Source organism: Hibiscus syriacus, unplaced genomic scaffold, assembly GCF_006381635.1.
Source record: "Hibiscus syriacus cultivar Baekdansim isolate YM2019G1 unplaced genomic scaffold, ASM638163v2 tig00001818_pilon, whole genome shotgun sequence".
NCBI lineage: Eukaryota > Viridiplantae > Streptophyta > Magnoliopsida > Malvales > Malvaceae > Hibiscus > Hibiscus syriacus.
Genome location: NW_024061892.1, coordinates 1,534,459 through 1,548,765, shown reverse-complemented (window position 1 = coordinate 1,548,765; position 14,307 = coordinate 1,534,459). Strand labels below are relative to the sequence as shown.

Below are 14,307 nucleotides of genomic sequence, written 5' to 3'. Positions count from 1 at the left end.
AAAGTTGGTTCTGTAAAAAAAAAGTAAAGTTGTGATTCACATGACACAATTTTGAAGTTAGAACATCATGTGAGCTGTGAAGCTATCAATGAACACGCTCTTGTTAGGGCATTATCCGAGATGGCGGGGTCACACTTGTTGTCTTTCGGAAGATCCCATGTTCCTTTCGCTTCATTGAGGTAGTTTTGTCATGTTTTGTGTTTATGATGTCTTGTACGCAACATTAATGTTGTTTCCTAACCTTGCCTTGAAAGCTCCTTTATCCCTATTCTCGATTCGGAAAAAAAAAAGATGATTATAAACGAAGACAAATGTCAAAAGCAAAGCATGTTAAGACTAGGTTCTTCAAAGAAATTTTTTTATGTACAAGCAAACATGGATCTTGTACACAGGCAGACAGAAAAATGGAGTTAGCCTATTCATAAAATTTGGATTAGTTATTATGATAAAACACGATAATAACGAATGTAAAACGATTGCAAAAGAAAAGACACGGGAAAAATTCTTTAAAAAAACATGCAGAAAAAAAAAAATCCAGGCAAGTCATCTGAATTAATGATTTATAATTTTTTATGAATAAGAGGTTTAATGGAAGGTTTTAGTTTTTAATTCAAAAGAGGTATAAATAGATGAATTTATATAGATTATTGCAAAGATTTCAAGAGTTATGGGTTTTTTTAAAATAATTTGTGCTGATTATATAAGGTAATATCTATTCATAATATTTCTTAATTATTGATAACGCACACATGTATTTTAAATGCTACTATTTGAATCTATAACTTAGGGAGAACAATACTCTCTTTAATCACTAAAATCATACGATGAGTTATAAAGATGAAGATTTTAAGTTATTCCAGATACATGAAGCTAAATATGTCATAGACAAAATCTTGATACACCACTTTCCTTGTTCACGAATGTAATTTATTTGCAACCAAAATTTTGGAAGGCAACTGGAATCCAAATCATTAATGTTCATGGGTTGTTTCACATAAGGTGAAGAGCCGGCAATGATGAGTGGTGACCGTTAATTTTCTTTAATTTTTTTCCTTTCTTATTTGGATTTGTTGCCATATCAAGCCGATTTTTTTAAATCAAACTCTATTGATAATCGTCGATTTGTTATCAAAATAATTTCGACTTTTTAATTAAATAGAAAGGAAAAGTTAGTATAGAGAAGTAGTGTCGATCAACAGAAACTATAATTTTTGTGATTTAATAAAGCATTTTCTTGATTTTAGGAAAAAAATAAAATTCCAGGTAAAGTTAAAAAGATTTAATTAAATAAAATAGATAATAATAAATAAAAAGAAAATAATAAAATAATAAATATTAATAGTAATAAATATTAAAAAAGGGGTTTAAATTGTTTAAAGAAGTATAATCAAATAAATAATTAAATAAACAATTAAATAAAATAACTAAATTGGGATAATGAAAACTTATTGTGAAAGCAGCCTCAAACTTCAACTTTACCTCAAATTCCTCGGATCATCAAAACATATTTTTACTTCAAGATTCACGTCGACTTACAAGGACAATTCTTTGCTGCTAACTTGGATTGTGTCGTTTCAACAATAACTGATTCCGATCTTAGTTTCCTTTTAGCAAACAATTTTGCTAAGTGTGTTCTCGGGAAGTTGAATATACTTCAATAAACAAATCCTTCTTCAAATGTTAACCATAACAATATTCGGACCAATGAAGAAATTGTTTTGATTTGAAAAGCAAGCTCAGAAAACATAGAGAAAATCCAAAGCGATTTAAGTACCTTACAATTCTCACGTTTGGGATTAAGCCTTCGCTTCAGTCTTCGGCTTGAGAGAAAATTAGCTAAGCATGACCAATGTTATACTTAGCATAATTGAAAAGAAAATTTAAAGGAAAATAAAAGAAGTTGGCGCAAGAGAGAAAGCAAGAGAGAAAAAGATATTTAATTCTCAAATAAGTGAGATATGTTTCTAAGCTTATCCTTAGAGGATATTTATAACTTCAAATTCCTAAAACCAAGCTAAAAATAATTCATAAAATAATAACTTAAATCTTAATTAAAACTCTTAAAAGCTATTTAAACTAAAATACATAAAACAAATATAAAATAAAATACTATTTAAAATAATATCCTAAATCTTAATTAAAATACTAAAACCTATTTAAACTAAAATGCAAAGATAAAATATAATATTTAAAATATTATCCTAAAACTTAATTAAAATACTAAAAACCTATTGAAACTAAAATTCCTAAAATAAAGATAAAAAATATTATCCTAAAACTTGAGTTTAATTTAAATCCGAATTGCAGAAACGTGCGGTCAATCCATTCGTGCTTCTAGAAACGATGACTGGATCTTCTAGAATGTGCTGACGTCATATCCTCGTCGGATGTTTCATGCCCGAATTCATGCCCACTAATTCAGCTTTGATTCCAAAAATTAAAAAAAAACTACAAAATTCTATATTTTTTGTGCAATTTCCAGAATCTAACGTCCTGTATAAAAAATGAATCAAAACGAATAAATAAACCACAAAAACCAATGATTAATGAGTAATTTAAAAGCAAAATATTAATTAAATTAAGCACTTATTATCTATGTAAACCAAACCAAACCAAATGAATCAAAACGAACAAATAAATCACAAAAACCAATGATTAAAGAGTAATTTAAAAGGAAAATATTAATTAAATTAAACACTTATCATCTATATAAACCAAACGACACCTTGATAATTCATCTGCCCACAAAAAAGAAATGGCCTCTACTTCATCTCAAAAACTCCTTTTACTTTCTCTTTTTATGCTCTTTTCAGCATTCTATGCTAAACCTTCAAGTTCAAGGCTGGCAAAGTTACAGGCTGAGAAGCTCATAAAAGGACTGAACTTATCACCAAAAGAGGCTGTTAATGGTGGCAGCAATGAGGTTGAAGACGAGTCTTCCAGGATTGTTGAAAAGCAATTCAGGTTCCCTGTGGCCGGAGGTCCAGGGCCTTCGGTACAGGAGCTTGGTCACCATGCTGGGTACTTTAAACTTCCACATGCTATTGCTGCAAGGTAACCCCATGTGTTCCATGTATACAAATACTCCGTTAAGTATTAGCTTCTGTGTTTTGGATCTGTAATTAAAACCAGGGATGACCCAGGGACGGTTGAGAACAAGGATTCAAATAGCGGTCCGATAGCAAAATAGCGATTATTATATAGCCATAACGTCGTCGTCCAAACCTGTTATTATGAAAAATAGTTGTGTGAAGCAAAATCACAATAATAAAAGTAGATCGCAGCCACAATTTTATGAGTAACGGTCAATTATGACAATAACATACAACTATTCTGCTATTTTTCTATTTATAAAAATAAAATCAGCTCTTTTATTTTAAAAATCAATTCCTTTAAAAAAAATTCACAATCATAATACTCCCTGACCACAATAACATCTATTATGTCCGCAATGCAAGCACAACGCGATCGAAAATATCTAGTTGGGAACACTCATCGCCCTGGGAATTTTAAATTATCATATATTTTATGTATATTCTTTGTATTTTTTATTGATAATTTGTTTTCATGCCTAAAATTGTATAAGTTTCTCATTCCTTAATATTTTAGTTGATTTCTCTGACATAAAAGCATGTGTGTGTAAAACCACGTTTCTGCTATTTTATTTTCAATCTACACTAAGGATATCAACTTTATCCCATTCCTTCTTTCATATTATTTAAATTCAGAAACAGGTTGTATATGATGCGAGTGTTCAATGTATTCCTACATGTGAACGCTTCTCTGCTAAATGAAGAACATGCAATTGCAATTATATGAAACTTAGATCTAAAGTTCTAGATTCAGTTGACTTCATAGGCGCATTATATTTAGCTAGTTCTAGGAGCTATAATCTGCATGTGAAACTATGAAAATGATTGCACGTCTAAAATTTGTTTACACATGAGGAATTTATTGACATACCTTGGTTTGAAAATGCCTTATTTCTTCTACAGGATGTTTTACTTTTTCTTCGAATCTCGGAACAGCAAAAAGGACCCTGTGGTGATTTGGTTGACTGGAGGTCCAGGATGCAGCAGTGAATTAGCATTGTTCTATGAAAATGGTCCTTTCCATCTTTCCAAAAACTTGTCACTTGTATGGAATGACTACGGTTGGGACAAGGCATCGAACATCTTGTTTGTAGATCAGCCCACCGGAACCGGTTTCAGTTATACGACCGACGATAAGGACATTCGCCACAACGAGACCAGTGTCAGCAACGATTTATACGACTTCTTGCAGGTCTGTTTGTTACATTCCTTTCCAAACAGAAGCGTTCAAGATCAGCTAAACTGTCTTTGTGTACTTTCAGGAATTTTTCAAGAAGCATCCCAAGTACGTTGAGAACGACTTTTACATAACCGGAGAATCGTATGCTGGACACTATATTCCGGCATTTGCTGTCCGAGTTCACCAGGGAAACAAAGCAAAAGAGGGAATCCATGTCAACTTGAAGGTGCATATCCCTTAAACTCCATCCATCCCATTTGATGGAGAATTAATCATTTGAATGTTGGAACAGGGTTTTGCCATTGGAAATGGGCTAACAAACCCTGAAATCCAGTATCAAGCATACCCAGATTACGCTTTGAACACAAGTATAATTACGCATTCTGATTATGTCAGTATCAAAAAGTCTGTCCCTTCATGCGTGCAGTCAACCAGAAGCTGCGGTACTTAATTCTTTGCAGCACTAAAAGATTGAAATCAACGTCTATGCACTTGTTTTTGTGATTTGATATTTATTGGTGTGAACTGCCATTGCAGACTCTAAAGGTGGAGATGCTTGTGAGGATGCTTATGATGTTTGCACCAGCATATTTAATCAGATCATGAGCATCGCTGGTGATTTAAATGTAAGATAGCACATATACCCTTGTTATCTATTATGATGGAAAGCGAAAGTAGAAAACACAATTCTGAGTTGTGGAATTTATGATGATGTGCAGTACAATGACATTAGAAAGAAGTGCCAAAGAGATGTGTGCTATGATTTCTCAGCGGTAGAGAAGTTCCTCAATCTGAAGTCGGTTCAGGATGCCTTAGGGGTCGGAAATAGAGATTTCGTGTTATGCAGCTCTACGGCATACGACGCCATGGTTACGGACTGGATGAGGAATTATGAAGTTGGCATACCTGCTCTTCTTGAGGATGGTATCAGGGTGCTTGTATATGCAGGAGAGTATGATCTTATATGCAACTGGATTGGTGAGGCTCTTCACCTTAAAATTTGAAAGAAAGAATGTACATTGTTCACTCTGCTAAACTCACTTGGGTGCAGGGAATTCGAACTGGGTTCATGCTATGGCGTGGTCGGGACAGAAAAAGTTCGGGGTAGCTCCGACGGTTCCATTTGTAGTTGACGGTGTTGAAGCTGGACAACTGAAAAGCCATGGTCCTCTCAGTTTCCTCAAGGTTCAACCAGCCTGCATGCATCTGCACATGCTTCTTTTTGCCCTTTTTAATGCTTACAACTGAGAAACCAAAAAAAAAAAAAATTAATGGCAGGTACATAATGCTGGACACATGGTTCCGATGGATCAACCGAAAGCTTCGTTACAGATGCTGAAGAACTGGATGCAGGGGAAACTAACACCGTCCAAGGCGGCAGACAAAGTCTCTCCCAAGTAATGAACACTAAAAAATATATATATAAAATATAAATTTTAAATATTTCTAAGTAGTTAATATGAATTGTTAACTTAAATGAAAAAATATATTTGACATTTATGCTAAGAAAAAAAATATGAATTGTTGACTTAAATAAACACAACAATCTCTAAATTATGTCTTTCTTTTACAAGTATAAATGTTTAAATATTTCTAAGTAATTAATATGTCTTGGGTTATAAATTATGCTTGCCAATATTTGATCCCAACAAATTTTCAATAAGAAATTTTCTATAATTATTTACAACGGTATAAATTAGTTGTTTATAGCCTATATTATTTGTAAAATCTAATTTAAATATATAAAATATATTTTAAATGTTGAAATTATATACAAAATAATCATTACATGTTCAAAATGAATTTAAAATAAAATAAGTGTATGCTCAGCATAAACAGTATAAAAATATATTATTTTATATTAAAGAAAAAACTTTAGATGATTATATATATATAAAGTTCTATCAACTTATATCTAATAGTATTAGTTTAAAAACTAGTTAAAAATAAATAATTGGGGATAAAAATGTAATTTCATTCTACGATTGATTTTCCACTACTACAGTTAGAAATTTTAGCTTTTGGAAAATCACTTTTTAAGCCATGACTTTTGGAGTAACTTTAGCGTGTTTGACGTTACTTATGGGACGGAAAAGCACTTTTCCACCTCTAAAAACATTTCCGAAACGGGGACTTGTGAAATATAGTGACAGACCCTTGCAGCAACACTTGAGCTTTACTTCAACATAAATATCAAGACTCAACGCTGGAGAAACCATGTTTTTGCCTATAAGAACACAGTAGCTATTTGGCATTTTGAAGATGCACCAAGTTTGGTAGTAATTTTGAACACTCACCCGAGCAACGATTGCAGCTTGAAATTACATGTACTGAACTGGGCCGGTTTGGGAACGGTTGTATGGATGTAGCTGAAGGACTTGACTGCCATTGACATATGTTTGTGAGGTTGTATTAGATGCACGGCTCAGAATCGAGAATCAATCCACATGGATCCCCACGGAAGAAATTAGAGGATCGGCTCGAGACTTGTCGATGACAAACTTCAAGTACTGAGACTGAACTGTAGGAAATTGCAGCAATCTTTTATATCCCACTGTTGTGCCATTAATCACATTCTTCCATCTACCTCTACTTAGGATCTCAACATGGAACTTCAAGATACGTTGTCCAATGTGAATCGGCTCTCGAACTTGTTAAACATTGAAAGTTATGGATTCTCCAAGGTCTAAATATAATTCCCAATCACATTGATCCTCCTCAGGACCCCAATAAGTGCCAATACTTTCTTCAAGGACATAATACGGACTGAACTGAGAGTTACCATTGCCCCCTCGTATACTGCTAGCATTTAGTAGACCATTATCCGCCAAATTATTGGAGAATATAGACCTCCGAAGTTCCTTGAATTCTTGGAGTACCTGTATATCTTCATCAGAAATAAGACCGGAAGAATTTGGGGGCACGTTTAGCAACAAAAGACAATTTCGACCAGCTGATTTGTAGTATATGTCAAGAAGCTTAAATGCCGACTTTGGCACCAGAGATGCATGCCAAAACCAACCCGGCCTGATTGAGACATCACACTCAGCAGGTACCCAGTCGTGACCAAGAGGGTCTCCTCCTTGGGAGTATCTGTTAGAAAATAAAATATAAATTTATAAATCTAGAGATACTAGTCCGCTTCCAAAAAGAACAAAAGAAATTGACTTGTTGATGATCCAAAGCAAGCATGCCCCGACTTCATGGAGAATTTTGTTGTTGGCAAGAACACAATCACGAGGCAGTTTCGGGACAAAAGGCCTAAACTATAAAATGGGAATATATTCTTACTGAGGATCAGTTCCACCAATTGCAGCATTGCTTCGATTGAAAATAGACCAACAAGTAGAACCGGCGACACCAGCCTCATCGCCAATCCACCTGGTGTCAGGACCAGCATCAGAGTAGATGACAGCCCCTGGTTGGAGCTGACGAATGAGACTAAACCATGTATCGAAGTAATATTCCATATCCTTTCCCCCCTCCCCTTTGGCACCATCCAACCATACTTCCTTGATATCTCCATACCTGCTTAAATTCGAAACCGGAAATTTAATACTACTCCCTTCTCAATTCAGACAACCTCAGATGGAAGAACAGAAGTATGAAAAAAAGGATTCACGTAATGCCATAGTAACTAGAATGACAAAAAATTAACAAGAAATCTTGAAATATGAAAGAAAAAGCAAGGCCGAACTAAATTGAAAATTAACCTACACCATCAGATAATTTACAACGAACAAAACCAATCATGGTGCATATGCAAACATACTTCATATGGACATAAATCAATAAAAAAAAATCAGAGAGAACAATTACCTTACAAGAAGAACCAAAGAAGGCAAAGAGAAAGCTGAAGTCATCCCATATAGTAGAATTCAATATTAGGACAAGCAAACAAGAGAAGACTCGGTGAGTTACCTAGTCAACAACTCAGTCATCTGCCCCATATAGAATTCATTGCATTCCACAGTCTTCCCATAGCAATACTCATGCCTATCCCATGGAGACAAATAAAGACCCAACGCAATACTAGCTTCCTTAGCGGCCGACGCCAACTCAGCAACAACATCGCCGTCTCCGTTTCTCCAAGGACTGGCCTTCACAGAGTAATCCGTGTACTCACTCGGCCACAAGCAGAAGCCATCATGGTGCTTTGCAGTGAGGATCAGCCTAGAAAATCCAGCTTCCTTGGCCACGTGTACCCACTGAGAAGAGTTGAGTCGGGTCGGGTTGACATGGCCCGTTCCCCAATCTGAGTCGGTGAATGTGTTGGGTCCAAAGTGTAGAAAGAGTGCCATCGAAGAGAGTTGCCATTCGAGCTGAGGGGATGAAGGGATGGGTAAAACGGGCAAAGGGGGTGGAATTTTGAGGGCAGAATGGGGGAAAGATGGTGAAAAACAGGATCATTAAGATTGGTAAAGCGTGAATTTTGGGGCCATTCGAGCTGCCTTTGTTCATTGTGAAAGACAGCAGAGGCGAGGATGTCTGAAAGTAGGTAACTTTTAGTGTTAAGAGCTTGGAACCGAAAAGTTTTGAATCTGGGTTGAACAAGGAATCTAAGTTGAACAAGGAATCTAAGTTGTCTTCATTGATTCTTGTTCTGATTCTGGTTCTGTTCTAAAGGAATCAAATTTCAATGGCGGTTTCATCCTACCTCGAGATTTGTCCGAGTTTCTGGGTTTAGAGTTCTAACTAGAAGGTGATGAAAGAGGGTTGGTGCCGAAAATTACGAAAAAGTAAAAAATGGAAACGCTAATTCACGGTTAACTTGCCTTGGAAGAGCCGCAGCCAACAGATGTTAGAGAAAAAGATGAGTCGCAACCATTGAAAAGAAGAAAAAGATGGGGAGAAAAGAAAACAAGAGAATAAAGAGTGTCTGCAAAGGATAAAAGGGTAAACTAAGCTAAATTATCCAACTATAACTTAGGTTTCATTTTAATCACCACACTATTTGTTTTTAAAATTTTTAAAATCATTATTAATGTTATGTTTTAATTTCATTTTAATTATTTACTATTAAAAAAATTAACGAGACTATTAACATGATATTTTATTTTTTTAATAATGATATGACATTATCTTATGAAGATACATCAACATCATCTATAATATTTTAATGAAAGACGATTAAAATAAAATTAAAACATAATGTTAATAATGATTAAAAAATAATTAAATAATCAAAACAAAATTACATGAATAGTTTGATAACTAAATAAGTAATTTACAGAAAGAAAAATAATTGTAGATTTATTATATTATATGGTTAACTACACAAATGATCACTTATATTTGTGATTTGTCTACTTTTGGTCATTGATTTAAAAAAAACATAAAATATGATCACTTTCGTTTTTATTTAATTAAGATATAGTCGCTTTCGTTTTGATTTAATTAAGATGTGGTCACCCCGAGTTAACTACCGTTAACAAGAGTTAAATATTTTGATATAATCACATATTTAATTCCTTACTATTTATATATTCTCTTAATTTAGTCCTAATTTGATATAAATCTTAAAAGTCGAGTTCTCATTTTGTCCCTTTATCATGCTTAATTTTGTGATTGCTTCTTTTAAAAGGTAAAAAGCATTCTTAAGTATTAAACTTTGACCATATTTTTGTTTTGATCATTGAGCTATAAAAAGCTAAAATTATAGTACTAAAGTTTTTTAATTCATTTTTAGTCATCAAATCGTTAATATTTTAACACGCTTTATGATGTGATTTTTTCCTTTTGTAAAATGATCTCAAATCCTATCAATTATTATATACCAACATACATGACATAGATGGTACTACAATGTTTACCTTTTATCCCTCATTTTCTTCTCAATAATTTTGTTTTTCTCAAAATTCATTCAAAGTCAATGAAAATCAAGTTAAAATTTTAATCATCTAATGCTCAAATCTATGACGATAATAGTTCGATGAAGTTAGTTTCATAATATATTATTTTTCTTATTGAAAGCTTGTTTCTTAATATTTATATTTTTGGTTGACCACATCCAAAACCATTAAATCTAACAAAGTATTTAGCCCTCTAAGAAAGAAAGAGATAAGTGTCGAACCATGTTTTATAATATTTTGATATAACAAATTAAGGCAAAATATTTTTGGACTTTAATTGAATTTGTTCAAAGTTTTCAAAAGTTTTCAAAAATAATTCAAAGTCCATTAAAATAGAATTTGAGCACAAAACAGTTTTTCTGGGTACGTAGTACTGATACTGTTCTTACAGTATCGATACTACATGAATAATATCGATATTATTCATGTGGTACCAATACCAAAGGTAAGAGAAGTATCGCTACTCTCTAGGTAGTATCTATACTACCAGTTGTTTTCCAAATTGCACAAATTCTAGAATACAAAATAGGTACCGATACTCAAGGGGGTACCGATACTATTTTACACAGTGGTATCGATACCATGAGTATAGTATCGATACTGGTCAGGCCCAACGGCTAGTAACAACTAGTTTATTTAAATATTATAAAGGTAGTACCGATACTCATTAAAGGAGTACCGATACTCCCTGTCCTGGGCAGTTTTATTTTATAGAAAAATATTCCCCAACGGCTCCAAATCATCTCCAACTGATAGAAACGACCACAAATACATTCCAACCTATAAAAATAAGTTGAGGAAACTTGAAGAATGGGTAGAACACTGTTAGGTATGGCTTATAAATATATCGGTAAAGGAAAGTCTCGTAGAGAGGGTTACGATTATATGAGTTGGGGTAACAGGGGTTGCGGCCCCCGCGATATGGTATAGGGTTATTTTTGTAAATATATACTAAGGTTTATTTATTATAAAAGGAGATGTAACCTAAACCTATGAGATATTGAATTGAATTGAATAAAAAATTCTAGCGCCGCCTAGGGCACCGAGGACGTAAGTACATTGCTGAACCTCGTTAAAATTCTTGTGGTCTTTCTGTTTTCTTTACCCGATTATTCATCAATTGGTATCAGAGCCAGGAGCCAAATTCGAAGTTACTAAATTCGATAGTCAGAGTAACTTTGGATTATGGCAAACAAGGGTAAAGGATATGTTAGGTCAGCAAGGGGTCCTGAAGGCTTTGCGACCTACAAAGCCGGTGTCGATGGAGGAGGAAGATTGAGAAGAATTGCAATAGTGAGCGGCATGAACCATACGATTATGTTTGGCAGACGAGCTCATGTATCACGTCATGTATCTGTCGTCTCTAGATAAAATTTAGAAGAAGTTAGAAAGTCAGTTTATGTCCAAATCCTTAACGACTAAACTGTATCTAAAGCAGCGACTGTATGGGCTGAAGATGCAGGATGATCATGATTTGGCGCAACACGTGAATGTCTTTAATCAAATCGTTTCTGATTTGGATCGGCTTGATGTGAAAATTGAGGATGAAGACAGAGCGATGATTCTGTTGTGTTTGTTGCCTCCCTTTTATGAACACATGGTGACTACTCTTACATATGGGAAAGATACTATCAAAGTTGAGGAGATTATTACAGAATTGTTGGCTCACAACCAGCGGAAGCAGAATGCAGGGGAAAGCTCTCAAGCTGATAGCTTATATGTCAAGGGTAATGAACGAAAGCCAGAGAAGGCAGAGTTTGAGAAGCGGAATTTCAGATCCAAATATAGGGATAAGAAGACAATTCACTATTACAAGTGTAAGGAGGTGAGACATATGAAGCGAGATTGTCCAAAGTTGAAAAAGCATACTGATGAGAAACGTGATGACTCATCCAAGTCTGTGAATGTGGTCGAGGATGACAATTCTGATTGCAGTGAGGGTGATATGCTCTCTATTTCAATGACTCAATTGACGGATGCTTGGATTCTTGATTCTGGATGTTCTTATCACATCACGCCAAATAGGGAATGGTTTTCGATATACAGATCGGTTAATTCTGGTTCTGTTTATTTGGGTGATGATTGATGTTGCAATATTGTTGGTATTGGTGATGTCAGAATTAAGATGTATGATGGTTATGTTTGGACGTTGTGTGGTGTTCGGTATATCCCAGATTTGAAGAAGAATTTGATTTCTTTGGGCACTTTGCACAAGAATGGTTTTATCCCTAAGACTGATGAGGATAGGGAAACCATTCGGATTGTTAAAGGAGCTTTGACTGTGATGAAAGGAAAGATGATTGCAGGGAATATTTACAGATTGTTAGGGAGTACCGTTGTAGGTGGAGTTCATTATGTTGAGTCTTGTGATGATACTACTAAACTTTGTCATATGCATCTTGCTCATCTTAGTGAACATGGTATGGTTGAATTACATAAAAGAAATTTGTTGCATGGTGTTAAAAGTTGTAAGGTCGATTTTTGCAAGTATTGTGTTCTTGGTAAACAAACTAAAGTTCGTTTCAAGACTGGGAAGCACACAACTGAAGGGATTCTTGATTATGTGCATTCTAATGTATGAGAGCCTTTTACGACATCATCTTTGGGTGGATCTAGGTATTATGTTACTTTCATTGACGATTTTTCACAGAAAGTTTTGTTGTATTTTTTTAAACAGAAGACTGACATTTTTTAGAAGTTCAACCTATGGAAAGTTGAGGTAGAAAACCAAACAGGAAGAAAAATCAAGTGTTTGCGGTCTGACAATGGTACAGAGTACACAGATTCAGAGTTTCTAAACTACTATAAGGAGCATGGGATAAAGAGGCATTTTAGAGTGCACAAGACACCATAACAGAATGGTATTACGGAACATATGAACAAGTCATTGAATGAAAGAGCCAGATGTTTGCGGTTGAATGCAGGGCTTCCCAAACACTTCTAGGCTGAGGCTGTTAACATGGCATGTTATCTTATCAATAGATCGCCAAGGACATCATTGGCTGGGAAAGTTGCAGAAGAGGTATGAACTGGTTATGATGTTACTTTTGATCACTTACGAATTTTTAGTTGTCCTGCTTATGTGCATGTACCTATTGATGAGAGATCCAAACTTGATGCAAAATTGAATGAGTGCATTTTTCTGGGTTACAAGAAAGGTGTCAAAGGATTCAAGTTCTAGGATCCAGTTGTGAAGAAAATTGTGATAAGTAGAGATGTTGTTTTTGATGAACAACCCATGTTGCAGCAGAAGAAAGACACGACAGTGGTGGATTTCGAGCAGTTTCCAGTTGAGAAAACAAAAACTTCTCAACCGACTTATGGTGGTTCCGCTATGGATAATTTGCAAGATTATAATCTCGCCAGAGTCAGGGTAAGACGGACGAATATAAAGCCTCCGAAATGATTGGGTTTTGAAGACTTGGTCTTTTTTGCACTTACTGTTAACAGTGATGATCCAGTTACTTTTCATGATGCTGTTACTAGTCAGGAAAACGATAAGTGGATGGCTGCCATGGTTGAGGAGATGAAGTCTTTGAATCACAATCGCACATGGGAGTTAGTTCTCCTTCCTGAGGGTAAGAAGCCTATTGGTTGCAAATGGGTGTATAAGAAGAAACTAGAAGTAACAGAAAAAGAGGGGGAGAAGTTCAAGGATCATTTGGTAGCAAAGGGTTTACATTGGTGGCTAGTTGGGATTTGCATTTAGAGCAGATGGATGTTAAAACTACTTTTTTGCATGGTGATTTAGAGGAACAGATCTATATGCAGCAGCCTGAAGGTTTCACTCAACCTGGAAATGAGCATTTAGTTTGCATATTGAAGAAATCTTTGTACAGGTTGAAACTGTCTCCAAGACAATGATACAAACGGTTTGATTCCTATATGATCAAGATTGGCTACAAGCGATGTGAGTATGATTGTTGTGTCTATGTTAAGAGCCTTGATGATGGTTCTTTTATTTTTCTGTTACTATATGTTGATGATATGTTAATTACTGCGAAGAACATGGATGACGTTATCGTTTTGAAAACTTTATTGAGTCAGGAATTTGATATGAAAGATTAGGTGCTGCAAAGAAAATTCTTGGAATGGAAATTTGCAGGGACAGAGACTAAAGGAAACTATGGCTATCTCAACGGGGTTATGTTGAGAAAATGCTAGAAAGGTTTGCGATGAGCAA

General features: G+C 34.8%; 2 protein-coding genes across 2 annotated transcripts; one reads left to right on the top strand and one right to left on the bottom strand.

Moving 5' to 3' along the window:
* Positions 1 to 2,751: 2,751 nt before the first annotated feature.
* On the top strand, positions 2,752 to 5,895 carry LOC120135033 (serine carboxypeptidase-like 48). The gene is made up of 8 exons (XM_039151406.1): positions 2,752 to 3,054; positions 3,996 to 4,284; positions 4,355 to 4,498; positions 4,565 to 4,715; positions 4,810 to 4,898; positions 4,992 to 5,250; positions 5,324 to 5,457; positions 5,551 to 5,895. The coding sequence occupies exons 1-8, from the start codon at positions 2,756 to 2,758 to the stop codon at positions 5,671 to 5,673; spliced, it is 1,488 nt and encodes a 495-aa protein (XP_039007337.1). The 5' UTR covers positions 2,752 to 2,755; the 3' UTR covers positions 5,674 to 5,895.
* A 622-nt stretch (positions 5,896 to 6,517) lies between these two features.
* LOC120135043 (alpha-L-fucosidase 1-like) lies at positions 6,518 to 8,948 on the bottom strand. Its single transcript, XM_039151411.1, has 3 exons — positions 8,194 to 8,948; positions 7,564 to 7,800; positions 6,518 to 7,365 (listed from the first exon to the last, which is right to left on the bottom strand). Exons 1-3 carry the CDS (start codon positions 8,571 to 8,573, stop codon positions 6,927 to 6,929), a joined length of 1,056 nt encoding a protein of 351 aa, XP_039007342.1. The 5' UTR covers positions 8,574 to 8,948; the 3' UTR covers positions 6,518 to 6,926.
* Positions 8,949 to 14,307: the final 5,359 nt, after the last annotated feature.